The sequence below is a fragment of the Trichomycterus rosablanca genome, chromosome 5 (assembly GCF_030014385.1).
Source record: "Trichomycterus rosablanca isolate fTriRos1 chromosome 5, fTriRos1.hap1, whole genome shotgun sequence".
NCBI lineage: Eukaryota > Metazoa > Chordata > Actinopteri > Siluriformes > Trichomycteridae > Trichomycterus > Trichomycterus rosablanca.
Window position 1 is genome coordinate 20,062,088 of NC_085992.1, and position 18,710 is coordinate 20,080,797.

The window sequence follows — 18,710 nt, forward strand, 5'->3', positions numbered from 1 at the left end:
AGCAGCAGGAAGCATGAAGTGCTCTAAAACTTCCTGGTAGACGGCTGCATTGACCTTGGACCTCAGAAAACACAGTGGACCAACACCAGCAGATGACATGACATTCCAAACCATCACTGACTGTGGAAACTTTACACTGGACCTCAAGCAACGTGGATTCTGTGCCTCTCCTCTCTTCCTCCAGACTCTGGGACCTCTATTTCCAAAGGTAATGCAAAATTTACTTTCATCAGAGAACATAACTTTGGACCGCTCAGCAGTCCTTTTTGTCTTTAGCCCAGGCGAGACGCTTCTGACGCTGTCTCTTGTTCAAGAGTGGCTTGACACAAGGAATGCGACAGCTGAAACCCATGTCTTGCATACGTCTGTGCGTGGTGGTTCTTGAAGCACTGACTCCAGCTGCAGTCCACTCTTTGTGAATCTCCCCCACATTTTGAATGGGTTTTGTTTCACAATCCTCTCCAGGGTGCAGTTATCCCTATTGCAGTTATCCCTACCACATCTTTTCCTTCCCTTCGCCTCTCTATTAATGTGCTTGGACACAGAGCTCTGTGAACAGCCAGCCTCTTTAGCAATGACCTTTTGTGTCTTGCCCTCCTTGTGCAAGGTGTCAATGGTCGTCTTTTGGACAACTGTCAAGTCAGCAGTCTTCCCCATGATTGTGTAGCCTACAGAACTAGACTGAGAGACCATTTAAAGGCCTTTGCAGGTGTTTTGAGTTAATTAGCTGATTAGAGTGTGGCACCAGGTGTCTTCAATATTGTACCTTGTCACAAAATTTTTATTTTCTGAGATACTGAATTTGGGGTTTTCATTAGTTGTCAGTTATAATCATCAACATTAAAAGAAATAAACATTTGAAATGTATCAGTCTGTGTGTAATGAATGAATATAATATACAAGTTTCACTTTTTGAATGGAATTACTGAAATAAATCAACTTTTTCATGATATTCTAATTTTTCACCATCTGTTTTCAAGGCCTACCAGTGTCACACTGGGTCAAGGGACGAGACAAGGAGGGGCAGACACACACGCAGAGATGTAAACAAACTAAGAATTTATTAGTAACAAAAGCTAATCACAAGAGTCAGTAACATAGCTAGTAACGAGACAAGAGCTAGTAACATGGCTAGTAACAAATTGGAGCTAGGAACAAACTGAAGCTAGGAATAACCTGGAGCTGGGAACAGAAGCTAGAAACCTGGAGCTTAGGAACAACCTGGAGCTAGGAACAAAAGCTAGAAACCTGGAGCTTAGGAACAACCTGGAGCTAGGAACAGAAGCTAGAAACCTGGAGCTTAGGAACAACCTGGAGCTAAAGTCAAAGACAAAGTAGTAGTCCAAAATAAAAGTCCAATAGTTCCCAAAGTCTGTGGAGAAGCTGCCTCCTTAAATAAGGAGCAGCTGGAGCTAATTAGTCCAGAGGAACCAATGGAAAAGAGGGCGTTGGCTGGAGACTCAGGAGAGAGGGGTGTGGCACACTGGAGCACAGGAGCACACAGAGGCTCAAAGTTTGACAGTAGCCCCCTCCCAAAGGCACGCCTCCTGGAGTGCCTAAAAAAGAAACAAAACAAAGGTGGTCCCGGTCCCTGAGGGGCAAATTCAAAGTAATTAAGGAAGTTCTGAGGCAGGCATGACAAAAATGCTGTAACGTGGACTGCCGACGGAAATCCAGAAGTGCCGTCGGGTGGTGCCAATGAGAGTTCTGAAGTGCCATTGGAGGGCACTGACGAGTGTTCAGAAGCGCTGCCTGGGGGCGCTGACGAGGAACCAGAAGCACCTAGGGGTGCCAACGAGAGTTCAGAAGCGCCGTCTTGGGGCACCAACGAGGGAACAGAAGCGCCGTCGTGGGGCGTTGACGAGGAGCCAGGAGCACCATCTAGGGGTGCCAACGAGAGTTCAGAAGTGCCGTCGGAGGGCATCAACAAGAGTTCAGAAGCGCCGTCGAAGGGCACCAACGAGAGTTCAGAAGCACCCTCTGGGGGCAGAAGCGCCATCGGGGGCGTCGACTTGAGAGCAGAAGCACCATCTTGGACGCCAACGAGAATTCAGAAGCACCCTCCGGAGGTGCCGGCCTGAGAGCCGAAGCGCCATCAGAGGTGCCGACTCGGGAACAGGAGCGCCATCGGGGGGCGCCAACTCGGGAACAGGAGCGCCATCGGGGGGCGCCAACTCGGGAACAGAAGCGCCATCATGGGGCGCCAACTCGGGAACAGGAGCGTCATCGGGGGGGCGCCATCTCAGGAACAGAAGCGCCATCGGAGGGCGCCGACTCTGGAACAGGAGCGCCATCGGGGGGCGCCAACTCGGGAACAGGAGCGCCATCGGGGGGCACCAACTCGGGAACAGGAGCGCCATCGGGGGGCACCAACTTGGGAACAGGAGGATGCATGGCCCCACTCAAATACCTGACGGCGAACTGTAGAGGGGACATACAGTCGATCAGGAGGTCCCCCACCGGGGTCCGGCTCTGCCCGTTGGGCATCCCGGATGACCTTAGATATTCCCCAGGTCACTGGGGCAGCAATCTCGGTCGAAGGGAGAATGGGATCAGGCTCTGTCTCCGGTCTGGTCGGCTCCCACTGTCTCGACAGGGCATCCGGCTTACCATTTTTGGAGCCCGGCCGATAGGACAGCGTGAAATGGAAGCGTCCGAAAAATAGAGACCACCAAGCCTGACGTGAGTTCATCCTCTTCGCTTGTTGGATGAACGACAGATTCTTGTGGTCTGTCCAAACAAGGAAGGGATGTTTAGCTCCCTCGAGCCAGTGGCGCCACTCGTCAAGGGCCAACTTGATGGCCAAAAGTTCCCTGTCTCCAACCGGGTAATTCCGCTCGGCTGGAGTCAGGCGATGCGAGAAGAAGGCACAAGGGTGTAGCTTCTTCTCAGGGCCCGCTCTTTGGGACAAAATTGCCCCAACCCCGACCTCAGAGGCATCCACTTCGACAACGAAGGGTTCCTCAGGATCGGGCAACTGCAAGACCGGTGCAGTGGTCAACAGAGACTTAAGCCTGTCAAAGGCTTGTTGGGCCGGCACCGACCATTTAAAAGGCCCCTTGCCAGTAAGGGCCGTCAAGGGAGCGGCGACTGTACTAAAGTTCTGAATAAATCGCCAGAAGAAATTTGCAAAGCCCAGAAACCTTTGCACTTGGCGGACAGAACTTGGAGTAGGCCAACTCTCCACAGACTGGATCTTAGCCGGATCCATGCGCAGGGTGCCCTGTGACACGATAAACCCCAGGAATGACACTGATGGGGCGTGGAATACGGACTTCTCCAGCTTGACGAATAAACAATGATCGTACAATAGTTGGAGAACCCGTCGGACGTGCCCTATATGCTCGTCGATGGATCGACTAAAGATCAAAATGTCGTCTAGATATACATAGACGAAACGATCAAGGGTCTCCCGTAGAACCTCATTGATAAACCGTTGGAAGACCGCCGGTGCGTTCATCAGCCCAAAAGGCATCACTAAATATTCATAGTGGCCAGTGGGTGTGAGGAACGCGGTCTTCCACTCGTCCCCCTGCCTGATCCGGATCAGGTTGTACGCGCTGCGTAAGTCAAGTTTGGTAAAAACAGTGGCTCGCTGGAGGGCTTCGAAAGCCGTGGCCATCAGTGGCAGCGGGTACCGATCCTTGATCGTAATGGCATTAAGACCGCGATAGTCGACACAGGGGCGCAAACCGCCGTCCTTCTTTGCTACAAAGAAAAACCCCGCCCCGGCTGGGGAGGAAGAAGGACGGATGAACCCCTGTTTAAATGCCTCACGCACGTACTCCTCCATAGCGACCTTCTCCGGACCGGAGAGTGAGAAAAGGCGCCCCCTAGGAGGAGAAGTGCCGGGCAACAAGTTGATGGCGCAGTCGAACGGTCTATGGGGGGGCAAGTCCTGCGCCCTGGACTTGCTAAAAACCTCTTGCAGGTCATGGTACACGGCTGGTATCTGGGCCAGGTCCGGGAGCTCCATCTTAGGGTCCAACGATGCGGGAGTCGTACCCGCCTGAAGGAGGCAAGAATCCCGGCACCGAGTTCCCCATATGAAGATCGAACCGGTGGCCCAGTCGATCTGAGGGTTGTGCTTGGTCAACCAGGAGTAGCCCAACACCACCTGGAGGTGAGGAACACAAGTCACCATAAAGGTGATGTGTTCCTTGTGGCTGCCTAGATGCAACGTAAGAGGTTGGGTCTGGTGCGTGATGGGGCTACCCCTAACCGCCCTGCCATCAACGGCATAAACCGAGATGGGGGTCGGTAGGGGTTGAACCTCGATCTCCAAGCCGCGTACCAAGTTGATGTCAATAAAATTTTCTACGGCCCCAGAGTCCACACAGACCTTTAGGTTGGTGTCCCCTCAACCCCAACGCAGCTGGGCCTGTAGGAACAAGCCATGGCGGAGGATGTTTAAACGGCTCACTCCCAACTCCCCGAATCGAGAGTGGCCTACTCGTTTAACCGCCTCCGTGAACGAGGAGGAGGACTCGAAGACGGAGGTGCAGTCGCTCGAGTGGAACCCAACTGCATGGGTTCAGGATCAGCAGACACCGGTCTGGACGAACCCTGAGGCCCGGAAAAAGAGGGTCGAACACCTCGCTCCCGCATTCGCTGGCGGAGGCGAGTGTCGATGGAGGTGGCCAGCGCGTAAAAGGCGCTAAGAGTGGTGGGGAGGTCACGAGTGGCCAACTCGTCCTTGATGTTCTCCCCCAGGCCCCGGTGAAAAATGGCGGTTAACGCCCCCTCGCCCCAACCGCATTCAGCGGCTAGGGTGCGAAATTCAATGACATAATCCGCCACCGACCGACGCCCCTGTGTGAGTTCAAGTAGCCTAGGCCCCGCTTCCCGCCCTCCAGAGGGGTGAAAGAAGGTGTCTTTGAGGGCACCCCTAAACACACCCTCAGAAGAACACTCGGGAGCGTTCTGCTCCCAGAGCGCAGTGGCCCACTCCAAGGCTCGGCCTGTTAAAAGAGAAATAATAAAGGCCACCTTGGAGCGTTCTGTGGGGAAGCGTGATGGCTGTAACTCGAAGGCCAACGAGCACTGTAGGAGGAACCCACGGCACTTTTTGGCCTCTCCCGAAAATCGCTCGGGGGGCGGAATAGGGGTCTCGCCCCCCAAGGAATTTCCGGGGGGACCAGGAAGATGGCCATGATGGCTTGGGCCGGTCTCAGTAGCCGGCACACGCAGGGAAAGATCGCTTACCCGCTGTGCCAGCTCTGTGAGCGCTAGCTCATGCCGGCCCAAAGCCACCCCCTGGTGGCGCAAGATGTCAGTTACCGGGGAGGAATCTGCGGGGTCCATATTACTGGTCGCACCTTTCTGTTATGAGGCAGAAAGGACCCAAGGTGCAGATTCTTTAAAAAAAATAAATGTTATTTATTTTTATGAAATAAAAGACAAAGTAAAAGACAAAACCAGAACAAAAAGCAGTCGGGAGAACCCCGATTGCGCCGCAGGTTCCGCAGGCAACTGAAAAAGAATAAAAACAAAAATAATAAATGAACGCGAGGCGCGAACTCCGGTCGCTCCGATGCTGGGCGTTCGCGCTACAGTCTCGCCAACCGAAGGATAACAACAGCCCAGGCAAACGCGCTTAAGAGGCGCTGGGGGGCTGAAAAAGAAAAATAATGAATGAAAGCGAGGCGCGAACCCCGATCGCTCCGATGCTGGGCGTTCGCGCTACAGTCTCGCCCACTAGAGGTTAGAGAGCCACAAGGCACAAGCTACAGATAAGCGTCTGGACCAAGCGTGGCACCAGACGCTGAAATCCTGCTATTAGCAACAGGGGAGCTTAGCACAAAGCTATAAACAAACGGGCAGCGCGAGGGCTGAGCATAATCGCACCACTTTCCCTAAGATGAAAGAAATCAAAGGACTATACCTCAGCAAAGCGCTTACAATCCCGAACGGCCTAAACCACCGTTCGGGCTACCGTCTTTCCCTGTCAAATGGAAGCGAGAGGACGTTCTCGCCACCGGGCTTACACAGGCCAACACAAACAAAGGTGCGACGCCCGCTGCTGCACACTGGCAGATTAAATAAGCCAGGTGCAGCTGCAGGCAATCGCCCTAATTAGCTGCTCTCCTACTAGAGACCTTGCTGGGTTTGGGTCTGTAACGCCTCCTTCGCCGGGAACCCGGGGTAAGTTCACCAGCTACCGCAGGCACCCTAACACTGGGACTGGCATTGAGTTTCAAGGTATTTTTTCCCATAAGGATGTATAGGAAACTTGTTAATGCATTCCATGGTCCCGTGGAACTGCATATATTTTAGGCTTATGTAAAATAATGGGGTTGTTTTTGACACTTATACACTGAAAATAACACAAGTATAATATAAAAACACTGAAATACATTTAAAAAACAGTTAAAAATTTATATAAAAATACAATAAAACCTGCACTTTACCTTTACTTCTTTATTGTTTTCTCACGCTTCCTAATCATGGATGCTTTTTCTTGAAATACTGTACTGTTCACATGAGAAGTGGCAAGATAACTTTTGCACTTTTCCCATTTTTTCCATGTTAAGTTTTGTGCACCAATATTTTGTCACTTCTCATGTGAATGCGCCATTACTGAACAGAATACAGTATTCTAAGATCCACGATTAAGAACCGTAAGGAAACAATAAAGAAGTAAAGGTAAAGAGCTGGTTTTATTGTACAACCCCAAATCAGAAAAAGTTGGGACAGCATGGAAAAAGCAAATAATTAAAAAACACAGAGTTTCTTACATTTACTGTGACTATTATTTAATTGCAGACAGGATGAACCTGAGATATTTCATGCTTTATCTGCTCAACTTCATTTTATTTATTAATAAACATCCATTCCTGCATTTCAGGTCTGCAACACAATCCAAAAAAAGTTGGGATGGTAAAGCATTTACCACTTTGTAATGTTGCTATTCCATTTCACCACACTTTTCACCAAAATGTTTTGGCACCGAGGATACCAAGCGCTTTAGTGTTTCAAGTAGGGGGTTATTGTTGTCATATTTTTCATTTAAAAATTCTCTATTGGGGACAGGTCAGGACTGCAAGCAGGCCTGTCCAGTACCCATACCCTCTTCTTCTGCAGCCATGCCTTTGTAATGTGTGCAGCATGTGGTTTTGCATTGTCTTGTTGAAAAATGCATGCATGTCCCTGGAAAAGATGACGTCTTGAAAGCAGCAGATGTTGCTCTATGCTGCCATCACAGAAGTGTTAATGACCTTTGCCAAGGGCACTCACACGACCCCATACCATGACAGACCTTGGCTTTTGGACTTGTTGCTGATAACAGTCTTGATGGTCCTTTTCATCTTTGGTCTGGAGCACACGGCGTCCATATTTCCAAAAAACACCTGGAATGCTGATTCATATGACCACAATACACGTTTCCACTGTGTGATGGTCCATCCTAGATGCCTCTGAGCCCAGTGAAGTCGACGCCACTTCTGGACTTTTCTTTTGTTGACATCACCTATTTAAAATTGCATCGTTATTTTGTTTTTTCACCTCATTACTATCATTACTAGCCCTAAATTACCCCTGTCCCAACTTTTTTTTGGAATGTGTTGCAGGCCTGAAAGGCAGGAATGGATGTTTATTAATAAATGAAATGAAGTTGAGCAGACAAAACATGAAATATATTGGGTTCATCCTGTCTGCAATGAAATAAAAGTCAAAGTAAATGTGAGGAACACAGAATTTTTATTTTATTAGCATTTTCCATACTGTCTCAACTTTTTCTGATTTGGGGTTGTATTTTCATATTGATTTTTACCTTTTTTTTAGGGTAGACTTATTGTACTAAAACGACGAGCGAGGAATTTTATTTATGAGGAACTTATGAGCAGTAATAATTAAGAGAAGTTTAGTGTTCCTATATCGGATTCTCAGAACCCCTCGCTATAACACAAGTTTATAAGTGATACAGTGAGGAAAGTGCTGTACAGTTAAACACAGAGTGGATTTGATTATTCGTGTAATATTCACACTTTGATGACGTTTTACTGCACCACTCAAGCCGAGCGCTGAACAAAGCGGCTGTTCATTGTTAATTTGAAATTAAATATTTTTTTAAAGGCTGAACACATTGAATTTAAAGGAACATCGAGTTTAAGGGTACAAATTTCTCCCAGAAGTGCATCGAGTTTCAAATATTTTGAGTTTAGGGGACGTCGAGTTACAGGGTACAACTGTATAACAAAAGTAATTCATTAAAATGCATCACAAAATGCCTGGACAGATATCACTTTAAAAAATTACATTAACATTTTGTCTGCATCTTCTATTTACTTACTCTCTTTTTTTATATCAGACTTTAGAAGAACCCCCATACCTGACTGTTGGCACTGATGTAAGTGCGAAATACCGTGGGGCTTTTTGTGAAGCTAAGATTAAGACTGCCAAAAGACTGGTCAAGGCCAAGGTAAACCATTACCTTTCATTAAAAAATCTTATTAAATACATTTCTTTTAATGTTTTGTAGCTAAAAGAAACAAAATTCAATTGTTTGGTAGGTTATACTAAGCTGTATGTGTCAATACAGATGTATTGTGTGTTTTGTCATAGTTTATTTTTATTGTTTTTGAGTATTACAGTACAGGTATAAAAATACAGGTAAATGTTTATTGTACATTCCTACCTTTATCAATATTCTAAAACCATGACAACCCCTGGGAGGTAGTAAGGAGACCTCTGGAGAGCCGCCTGTAGGTGTAGATGAGACCTCTGAAGGGCCGCTTGAAGGCAGCAAGTAGCAAAAGTATTCACACCCCCACTAACTGAGAGCTTGCACAGTCACCTGCCTGAGCAAAAGTATTTACACCAACACCAAATATGTTCTTGCACACACACACACACACACACACACACACACACACACACACAGTCACCTGCCTGAGCAGAAGTATTTACACCAACACCAAATATGTTCTCGCACACACACACACACACACATCACCTGCATGAGCAAAAGTATTCACTTCCCCACCAACTGAGGGCTTGCAAACACAGTAACCTGCCTGAGTAAAAGTATTCACATTCTCACCAATTACATGGTTGCAAACAGGTACCTGTCTGAGCTCACCTGTATTCACTCACCTGTTTTCACACCCCCTCACCTTCTCCTAAATTCTACTACCCAACTAACAACCTTAACAACCACTCAGTATATCTTAGCAACCACCTAGTAACAGCTTAGCAACCACCAGATACACTTTGTCAAGTGCTTAGCAAAATGTTAACAACCTCCTACTAACAGCCCAGCAGCCTCATAGCAACTAAACTTTTAGCAACCACTTAGCAACAGTTTAGCAATGTCAGTATACCCTGCATAGCAAATCCTAAGTTAACCTTTTGTTAAAAAAAGGCAAGACTGTAGCATCTACCAAGCTGTGACAATCACTTATAATATTGTAGTGTAGCTGCTGCCAAGCAGAAAAAAATAATTATATTATGGAGCAAGCCTTTTCTGTCTAATAATTTTAACTGGTGCAACATTATTAAAGGTTGTGTGAAATATGGACTACGGGGCTTCCTGTGCAAGCTGTTCAAGCTATTTACAAATGATGCAAGGAACTGGCACAGTTTTAATAGCTTAATGATGTAGGTGACATCTTGTAGTGACTTGCTCTAAATAGTTAATTACAATATTTGCTACTACACCTACAAGTGTATAGTCTACAAGCTATGATAGATAGATAGATAGATAGATAGATAGATAGATAGATAGATAGATAGATAGATAGATAGATAGATAGATAGATCACTTTAATAATCCCATAGGGAAAGTCAGGTATTACAGCAGCTCAAGATACATTAAAGCAAAAAGTATTACAGTACACATGAATTGTTGTACAACCTATAATGTAATTAATGTAGGCTCCGTGAACAAAGAACCAAATCATGGTACTCTATGAGTCTGTCCTGATAGTAGCTCAGTGTTCAATGATGCCTCGAAGTGTTTTACAGAGTTATTTATTATTCTGTCACTAACTGTTTTATTGGGAAAAGATAGTTAGAAACCCAAACATGAATTAAATGCAGAAACACCCCTTTGAAACAGAGTTCATTTCAGATGAAATGAAAGAGAATGGAAACATGTCTAGTGGTTTTTAGCTTGTTTTTGGAAAAAAACGAAACTTAAGTTCTCTGTGCCATAGAAGAAAAGGTGCAAACAGCACAAGGTGTAAAAGCCTGTAATGGTATAGTGCCCACGGCATGGGTGACTTGCATATTTGGAGGTGATGCTTAGGTATACATTGGGATTTTAGAGAAGACATATGTTGCCATGATGGTGATGTTTTTATCCTGGGCAGTTCATGGTTCTTTCAGCAGGACAATGCCAGGTCTCATTTTGTATATTCTACAATAGTGTGGTCTCTTTTTCACGTGCAAAAAGTATCCTCAGTTTCCAAATGATTAAAAAGTGTAATTAATAGGAAAGGCAATGCAAAACAGTGGTTAACATACAGTGTATCACAAAAGTGAGTACACCCCTCACATTTCTGCAAATATTTTATTATATCTTTTCATGGGACAACACTATAGAAATAAAACTTGGATATAACTTAGAGTAGTCAGTGTACAACTTGTATAGCAATGTAGATTTACTGTCTTCTGAAAATAACTCAACACACAGCCATTAATGTCTAAATGGCTGGCAACATAAGTGAGTACACCCCACAGTGAACATGTCCAAATTGTGCCCAAAGTGTCAATATTTTGTGTGACCACCATTATTATCCAGCACTGCCTTAACCCTCCTGGGCATGGAATTCACCAGAGCTGCACAGGTTGCTACTGAAATCCTCTTCCACTCCTCCATGATGACATCACGGAGCTGGTGGATGTTAGACACCTTGAACTCCTCCACCTTCCACTTGAGGATGCGCCAGAGATGCTCAATTGGGTTTAGTCCATCACCTTTACCTTCAGCTTCCTCAGCAAGGCAGTTGTCATCTTGGAGGTTGTGTTTGGGGTTGTTATCCTGTTGGAAAACTGCCATGAGGCCCAGTTTTCGAAGGGAGGGGATCATGCTCTGTTTCAGAATGTCACAGTACATGTTGGAATTCATGTTTCCCTCAATGAACTGCAGCTCCCCAGTGCAAGCAAAACTCATGCAGCCCAAGACCATGATGCTACCACCACCATGCTTGACTGTAGGCAAGATACAGTTGTCTTGGTACTTCTCACCAGGGCGCCGCCACACATGCTGGACACCATCTGAGCCAAACAAGTTTATCTTGGTCTCGTCAGACCACAGGGCATTCCAGTAATCCATGTTCTTGGACTGCTTGTCTTCAGCAAACTGTTTGCGGGCTTTCTTGTGCGTCAGCTTCCTTCTGGGATGACGACCATGCAGACAGAGTTGATGCAGTGTGCGGCGTATGGTCTGAGCACTGACAGGCTGACCTCCCACGTCTTCAACCTCTGCAGCAATGCTGGCAGCACTCATGTGTCTATTTTTTAAAGCCAACCTCTGGATATGACGCCGAACACGTGGACTCAACTTCTTTGGTCGACCCTGGCGAAGCCTGTTGCGAGTGGAACCTGTCCTGGAAAACCGCTGTATGACCTTGGCCACCATGCTGTAGCTCAGTTTCAGGGTGTTAGCAATCTTCTTATAGCCCAGGCCATCTTTGTGGAGAGCAACAATTCTATTTCTCACATTCTCAGAGAGTTCTTTGCCATGAGGTGCCATGTTGAATATCCAGTGGCCAGTATGAGAGAATTGTACCCAAAACACCAAATTTAACAGCCCTGCTCCCCATTTACACCTGGGACCTTGACACATGACACCAGGGAGGGACAACGACACATTTGGGCACAATTTGGACATGTTCACTGTGGGGTGTACTCACTTATGTTGCCAGCTATTTAGACATTAATGGCTGTGTGTTGAGTCATTTTCAGAAGACAGTAAATCTACAGTGCTATACAAGCTGTACACTGACTACTCTAAGTTATATCCAAGTTTCATGTCTATAGTGTTGTCCCATGAAAAGATATAATGAAATATTTGCAGAAATGTGAGGGGTGTACTCACTTTTGTGATACACTGTACTTCTGTCCCAAATCCTTTTAACTGTGTTGCAGGCATCAATCTATTCATTCTAAATTTCTATAGTTTAAAAAATACAATTAAGTTCATCAGTGAAAACAAAACATCCTTTCTTTGTACCTTTTGTTCGTATAAAGATTCAAGTGAATTAAAAAATCTGAGATTGTTTTTATTGCATTTTAAAATATGCCTGTTTTAAAATCTAGTAAGGAGGTATATTCCGCTTGCACACCGGTCGGCTGGGCGCCATCTAGCGGGCATAATTGGCAGTGCCTGCAGCAGATACTAATTGGCCACCGTATCTACAGGGTGTGGGCCGGACTATGTGTGGGTGGGTCTTCATAGGCTGTGTAAGGACCCTGATTGGCAGAAGAGACGCCTGTGCAGAATGCAGGGTTGTGAACGTGTCGGAAGAGGTGTGTACCGCGACGTGCAACGACGGGTATCTCTCAGCAGCGGAAGACAAAATTGAGTGCGCTAAATCAGCAGGAAAATGGGGAGAAAATGCAAAATGGGTATGTTTAAAAAATTATATTCTTAAAAGGTGCTGTCCTATATCTCTGCAGACCATAAAAGACTTCCTTGTTGTAATGCTATTGGTTTAAAACAATAAGTGCAGTCAAAGTGTTTTAGTAACTGTTGTTTTACATTGTTTTCTAGGTAGAGATCAGACCTCATTGAAATACCAAAATGATATTACATATCTTTAAGTGTATGTAAATGTTTGATTTGATAAAATATGCTGACAATAATGACACCTTTTCATAGAAAGATGTTAACATGATTTGCATGACGAAAGAAATTTTTGATGACTAATTACTAATGGAATTTTGACAATGATTTTTTACTAATGAAATTTTGACAATGAAAGTTTATTTAAAATCTACAGGGCTGTGGAATTTGGGGTTGTAGTAGAAAGAACATTTAAATGTGACAAATTAGCAAAAAATATAAGAAATCTTGCAAATACTTTTTTACAGTACCGTACATTATTGCTTTATTACATGTGGGGATAAGTCTAGGTACTTGCAGTAAGACACTTGATGTGCTATCTATTTTCCCAGGTAAAACTATAAAATAAAAAAAATAAAAATACTACCTTAATGGACTCCCCCACAAGCTTGTTTTTTTTTATTTACAGGTGACCTTCAAACAAGGCTCCTCTACTGCTGAAGTGCATGATGAGCACATCAGAGGAAATCTTAAGGTAGGTACTTGCTTGTTTAAAAATGGTCACTTTTTTGACACTTAATTCATATTTATTCATGTTGTCATAACCATGCCATAGAAGAACAAAAGCACTGACAAAACATTTTTGCAGCAATTTCTCAAATACTTATTCTCATTCAAATAAAACAGAAAAAGTATTAAATGTTACATAATGCAAAAAAAATATTAATATAATATATTAAAAAGCTGATTTACCCATGAAATAAAGTATTTGGAACAGCTAACAGTCCTGAGATAAGTGAGCAAAAAGAGCAAGATGGATAATGGGACAGTTGGTTAGAATTTGAGCTGCTGAGTTTTGTACATACTGCGTTCATATTTAAAGTAAATAGAACATTACAATAATCAAGATATGAGTAAATGTACTAAGTTTCTTTGGTGAAAAAAAGGTTCAGTGGTCCATTGACACTGAGAATCTGAGAGAATCTGTAATCGCTTGTCATCTCTACCTTAGGTCAGAGATGTTCACAAGTCACAAAATATGAGTTGAGTCACGAGTCTTTAGGCTAGAGTCCGAGTCAAGTCACGAGTCAATATAATACACAAAACATATATTGGAAATGTAGCGTAGAAATAAACAAATAATATGTAAGTTCAGATAAAAAAAACCAACAACAGATAAGCAACTGTATTTTGCCGTTTTACTTCGTGCCTTACTTTCCTAGGTACCAGTTAAAAGCTTAAACTGACGTTTTTTTTTTTTATAGCAAACTACAGCACAGCGGCCAAAATCCCAAACACAGCAAAAAATCCATAATACTGCTTACCTTACCTTGTTCCAGATGCTATTAAATTTATAACTGTGTGTTGTCCCATTAGGAATACAATCCGTTATTTTGTAAATGTGCTTATAATTAAACACCATCCAAACTTTTCCCAGTTGTGAAGCAAAACACAAACTCGTTAGAAAGCCAATCAAGCGTTTCATTGACAATCATCTGCGTGACGCTGCAAACTAAATACATGCAAATAACAGCATTTCTTACAAAAAATTACAATCAGAAGGTCTGATTGGTTCAGAAAGGTTCTTACAATCATTAGCACCAATTCTGGAGCGTTCCATTCACATTATCTATTACTGTTAAGTGCACTACGTATTTCGCCATTTTAAGTAGGCAGCGATGCTTCATCACTACGCCGGAAGCTGGCTGAAACATTTACCCGCTGCATGCGTTGTGGGTTAAGACGACCGTAGTGTTATTAGAGAGCAGAAAATGACACGATCAGAATGATGTCGGATCATATATATACTAATGTTGCTGACTTTTGTTGTACACAAGTCATTTTTTGCGAGTCACGAGTTGAGTCAAAGTAATTTGAAATGAGTCCAAGTCGAGTCTGAAGTCGCTGTGTGTGAGTCGCAGACTCGAGTCCCCATCTCAGGTAGCTGGTCCTGATTTTTTTTAATTTTTTTTTTTATTCAAGGCCTGGTTTAACTTTTTCACAACAGTTTCTAGCTTCTTTCTAAGCATGTCCTATGCTGCAGATACATTTCTATTTTAAAGGCATACTGCTTAAGTTCTACTTAAAGTTTCTGCACAGTCGTTTCTCTCATTGCAAGCTATTCCTCAAGATTACTTTCTTTTTTTTTTTTTTTTTTTTTTTAACATTTAGCATCACAAAATTTTCAATACAAACTGTTTTCTGTGTTTTTTTACATTTTTTTTTTTTTCACAAACTTCCTCTTTCCCTCTCTCCCCGTCCGTGGAGGGGAGAAAACAATAATAATAACAATAGTAGCATTAATAACAATATTTCTAAATGAACCATGTACAAATAGGGAGTGAATTCTTATATACAACATATGCATTACTCTGTGAAAATAAAATCAGGCCTAAGGGGTGTCACATAATTGACCCATTTTACCCAAATTAAATCAAATTGTTCTAATTTTAAATTTAAGAATGCTGTTATTTTTTCCATTTTGTAAATACTCATTGTGATGTCCATCCATACATTCAGGGTCGGGCTCTGCTGGGACAACCACTTCCTGGTAAGAGCTTTCCTGGCAGCCACTAACAGTGCATTTATTAAGTGTTTATCCTTTTTCACCCACTCCTGAGGTATGAGTCCAAGATACATGGTCTTGCACTCTAAGTTAATTTCAGATTCAAAGATATTTTGTAGAGCTTCATGTATCCCCATCCAATAGTCTTTAATACCCGGGCAGTCCCAAAACACATGGAAGTGGTTAGCATTTTGATTTCCACAGTTTCTCCAGCAGACAGGGGGGTTATTATCATAATGTGATTTCTGAGAGGGTGTAATAAAGTATCTTATTGAGTTCTTCCACCCAAACTCCCTCCAATATTGAGATCTGGTGCACTTCCACTGATATCTCCATATTGTTGTCCATTCTTCCTCTGATATACTTATCCCTCCTTCCTTTTCCCATTTTGTTTTAATATACAGAGTTGAATGTGTTTTTAGGTCAGAGAAAGCTTTGTACAAACATGAAATTATCCCACCGCCAATATCTGCATTATACGATTTCTTGAGTAAGTTAATTAGGCCTATGTTTGCCCCGGCTACATTTTTTGCCCTTGTGTTAACAAAACATCTCATTTGTAAATATCGATAAAAGTCTTGTTTTCCTAGTAGGTGTATTTCTTTAAGCTTTTCAAAACTAGGTAATGTTCCTTCTTTCATTATTGTGCACAACGCTGTTATTCCCTTGGTCGTCCATTCCTTAAATCTAGAGTCCAATTTGTTCGGTGTAAAACTGGAATCATATGCACACCATTTAAGGATTGCAATATCTCCCTCCAATTTGTGTTCTTTTATAATAGTTTTCCATACTTTAAGGGTCCATTTCACCCATGGGTTATCAATAGTATTTATATAACCTTGTAAATTGTCATCTGCAAGAATTGCCTGTATGGGGGTGGTAGTTATTTTCTCCTCTATATTTTTCCAGTGCATATTGTATAGTGGATTACACCAGTAAATCACAGCTCTCATTTGCGCTGCAAAATAATAATCTCTAAAGGAAGGTAAACCCCATCCCCCTTTTTCCTTGGCTAATTGTAGAGTTTTGAGGCGAACCCTAGGTCTTTTACCTTGCCAGATATACTTTAATAACATTTTATCCCATTCGTTGAATTGGCTTTGGCTGACCTCTATAGGCAAAGTTTGAAACAGGTATAACAATCTAGGCAATAAATTCATTTTAGTGGATTCAATCCTTGAGCCGAAACTAAGCAAAGGAATTAGATTCCATCTTGTAATGTCCTCCTTAATTCTTTCGTTTATAGGCTGATAGTTATATTCTGAGAGTTTTGTAAGGTCTTTTGGAATGTTAATACCTAAATATTTAAAATATTCTGTATGCCATGTCAGGGGGTATCTATTTTTAATCGCTCCTGGTGGGTTATAGTTGAATGAAAGTAACTGAGTTTTATTTACATTAATCTTATAACCAGATAGTTGACCATATTGTTCAAACGTTTGCATCAGATGGGGTAACGAGTGAGTTGGTTGCCCTAGGAAAATGAGAATGTCATCAGCATAACAAGCCAATTTGTGCTCCGTCCCTTTAATTGTAATTCCCATAATATCCTCATTTTGTCTAATATATTGAGCTAATGGTTCCAGGTATAAAGCAAACAGCTGAGGTGACCATGCACAACCCTGTCTCGAGCCCCTTTCTATGTTAAAACTATTTGACAAATATCCATTAATTTTAATCCTAGCCCTTGGTTTATCATATAAGGTCTGTATTGTTTTAATAATTATGTCATGTAAGCCAAATCTATATAAGGTTCTATAAAGAAAGGTCCAGTTAACTGAGTCAAATGCCTTTTCTGCATCAACACTCATCACTATCGCTTTCATTTTGTTTTTTTGTATATGGTCTATAATATGTAGTGACCTTCGTATATTGTCCACTGTTTGGCGTTGCTGTATAAAACCCGTCTGATCATGGTGAATCAAGATGGGTAGGAACTTTTCTAATCGTCTGGCCATTATAGAGGTAAATAGTCTATAATCTACATTAAGAGCAGATATTGGTCTGTAGGATCCACAGTCCATTTTGTCCTTGCCTTCTTTTAATATAGCTGAGATTACAGCCTCCTTCCAACTAGGTGGTGTGTGTGCCTCTTTTAGGACCCAATTTACAGTGGATAGCAGAACCGGAATTAATTCACTTCTAAATTTTGGAATATAACGTTTTATAAAATGCTTCAAAGCTATCTTGGATTTCGCTTATTTTATGTTTTATTATTTTTGTTCTTGGGTCTTTGATTTTATAAATTGTATTTTCTGCTATCTTTTTTTTCAATTTCCATGCCAATATTTTCATTGATTTGGGTCCACTTTCATAATGTCTCTGTTTCAGGAACATTAGGTTTGTTTTGATTTTTTGTGTGGCCAGATTATTGATTTCATGTCTAGTTTTTTTTATTTCTTCCAATATGTTTTGTGCCAAATTCAACTTGTGTTTTTTTTCTAATTCCTTCAATTTCCCTTGTAGTTCCTCAATTTTTTTATTCCTCATTTTTGTTTTATGTGCTGATATTGCTATGATTTTACCGCGTAAGACGGCCTTTAAGGTATCCCACAGAATGGGTGGTGAGACCTCTCCATTATCATTAATTTCCAAAAATTCCTTGATCTCTCTTTTAATTTGTGTTTTGAAATAAGGGTCATTAAGTAGGCTCGTATTTAGTTTCCAAGTATTATTTCTTGGTTGCATCTCAAAATTAACATATAAATATATTGGTGCATGGTCACTTAAATCTATTGTTCCTATTCCACAAGAATCTATATTATCTCTATCTTTCCCAAATGTTATAAAGTAATCTATCCTTGTGTAGAGGGAGTGTGGAGCAGAATAATGAGTATAATCTCTTCTGGTAGGGAATAGATTTCTCCATATGTCAATCAATCCAGCTTCTTTAAACAGTGTGTTTATTTTCTTATGTAGTGATTTTAGTCCACGTTTTTTCCCACCCGAAGAGTCCAGCCCTGGTTGCAGTCGTACATTTAGGTCTCCCCCACATATTAAAAGCCCTTCTGTTTCTGTTACTATAATATTTGTAATCTTCTGGAAGAAACCCAAATCACTTCCTGGGGGTGCATATATATTTAACAGAGTAACTGGATGTCCTTCTATTTTCCCCCGTACTAAAATAAATCTGCCCTCTTCATCTCTCATTTCAAATATCTTTTCGAAGCGTATTTTATTTGAAATGAGGATAGCAACCCCTCTCCTATGCCCTGATTTATATGAAGAGAAGAACAAATAAGTAAAGCCCATCCTCTTTAGTTTCTCATGCTCTTTGTCATTTAAGTGAGTTTCTTGTAGGTACACTACCTGGGCTTGTTCCTTCTTCATTTTAGATATGATTCGACTGCGTTTAATTGGATTTAGCAACCCATTCACATTAAAAGAAATAAACTTTACTTTATCCCTGGCCATATG

General features: G+C 42.5%; 1 protein-coding gene across 1 annotated transcript in view; it reads left to right on the plus strand.

Moving 5' to 3' along the window:
• Nucleotides 1–18,710, plus strand: part of arid4b (AT-rich interaction domain 4B) — a 201,335-nt gene that overhangs the window by 7,218 nt on the left and 175,407 nt on the right. Inside the window, exons 2-3 of the mRNA XM_062995823.1 lie at nucleotides 8,309–8,419; nucleotides 13,197–13,262. Coding sequence (XP_062851893.1) covers nucleotides 8,309–8,419; nucleotides 13,197–13,262 — 177 coding nt within the window. The remainder of the gene's footprint in view (nucleotides 1–8,308; nucleotides 8,420–13,196; nucleotides 13,263–18,710) is intronic.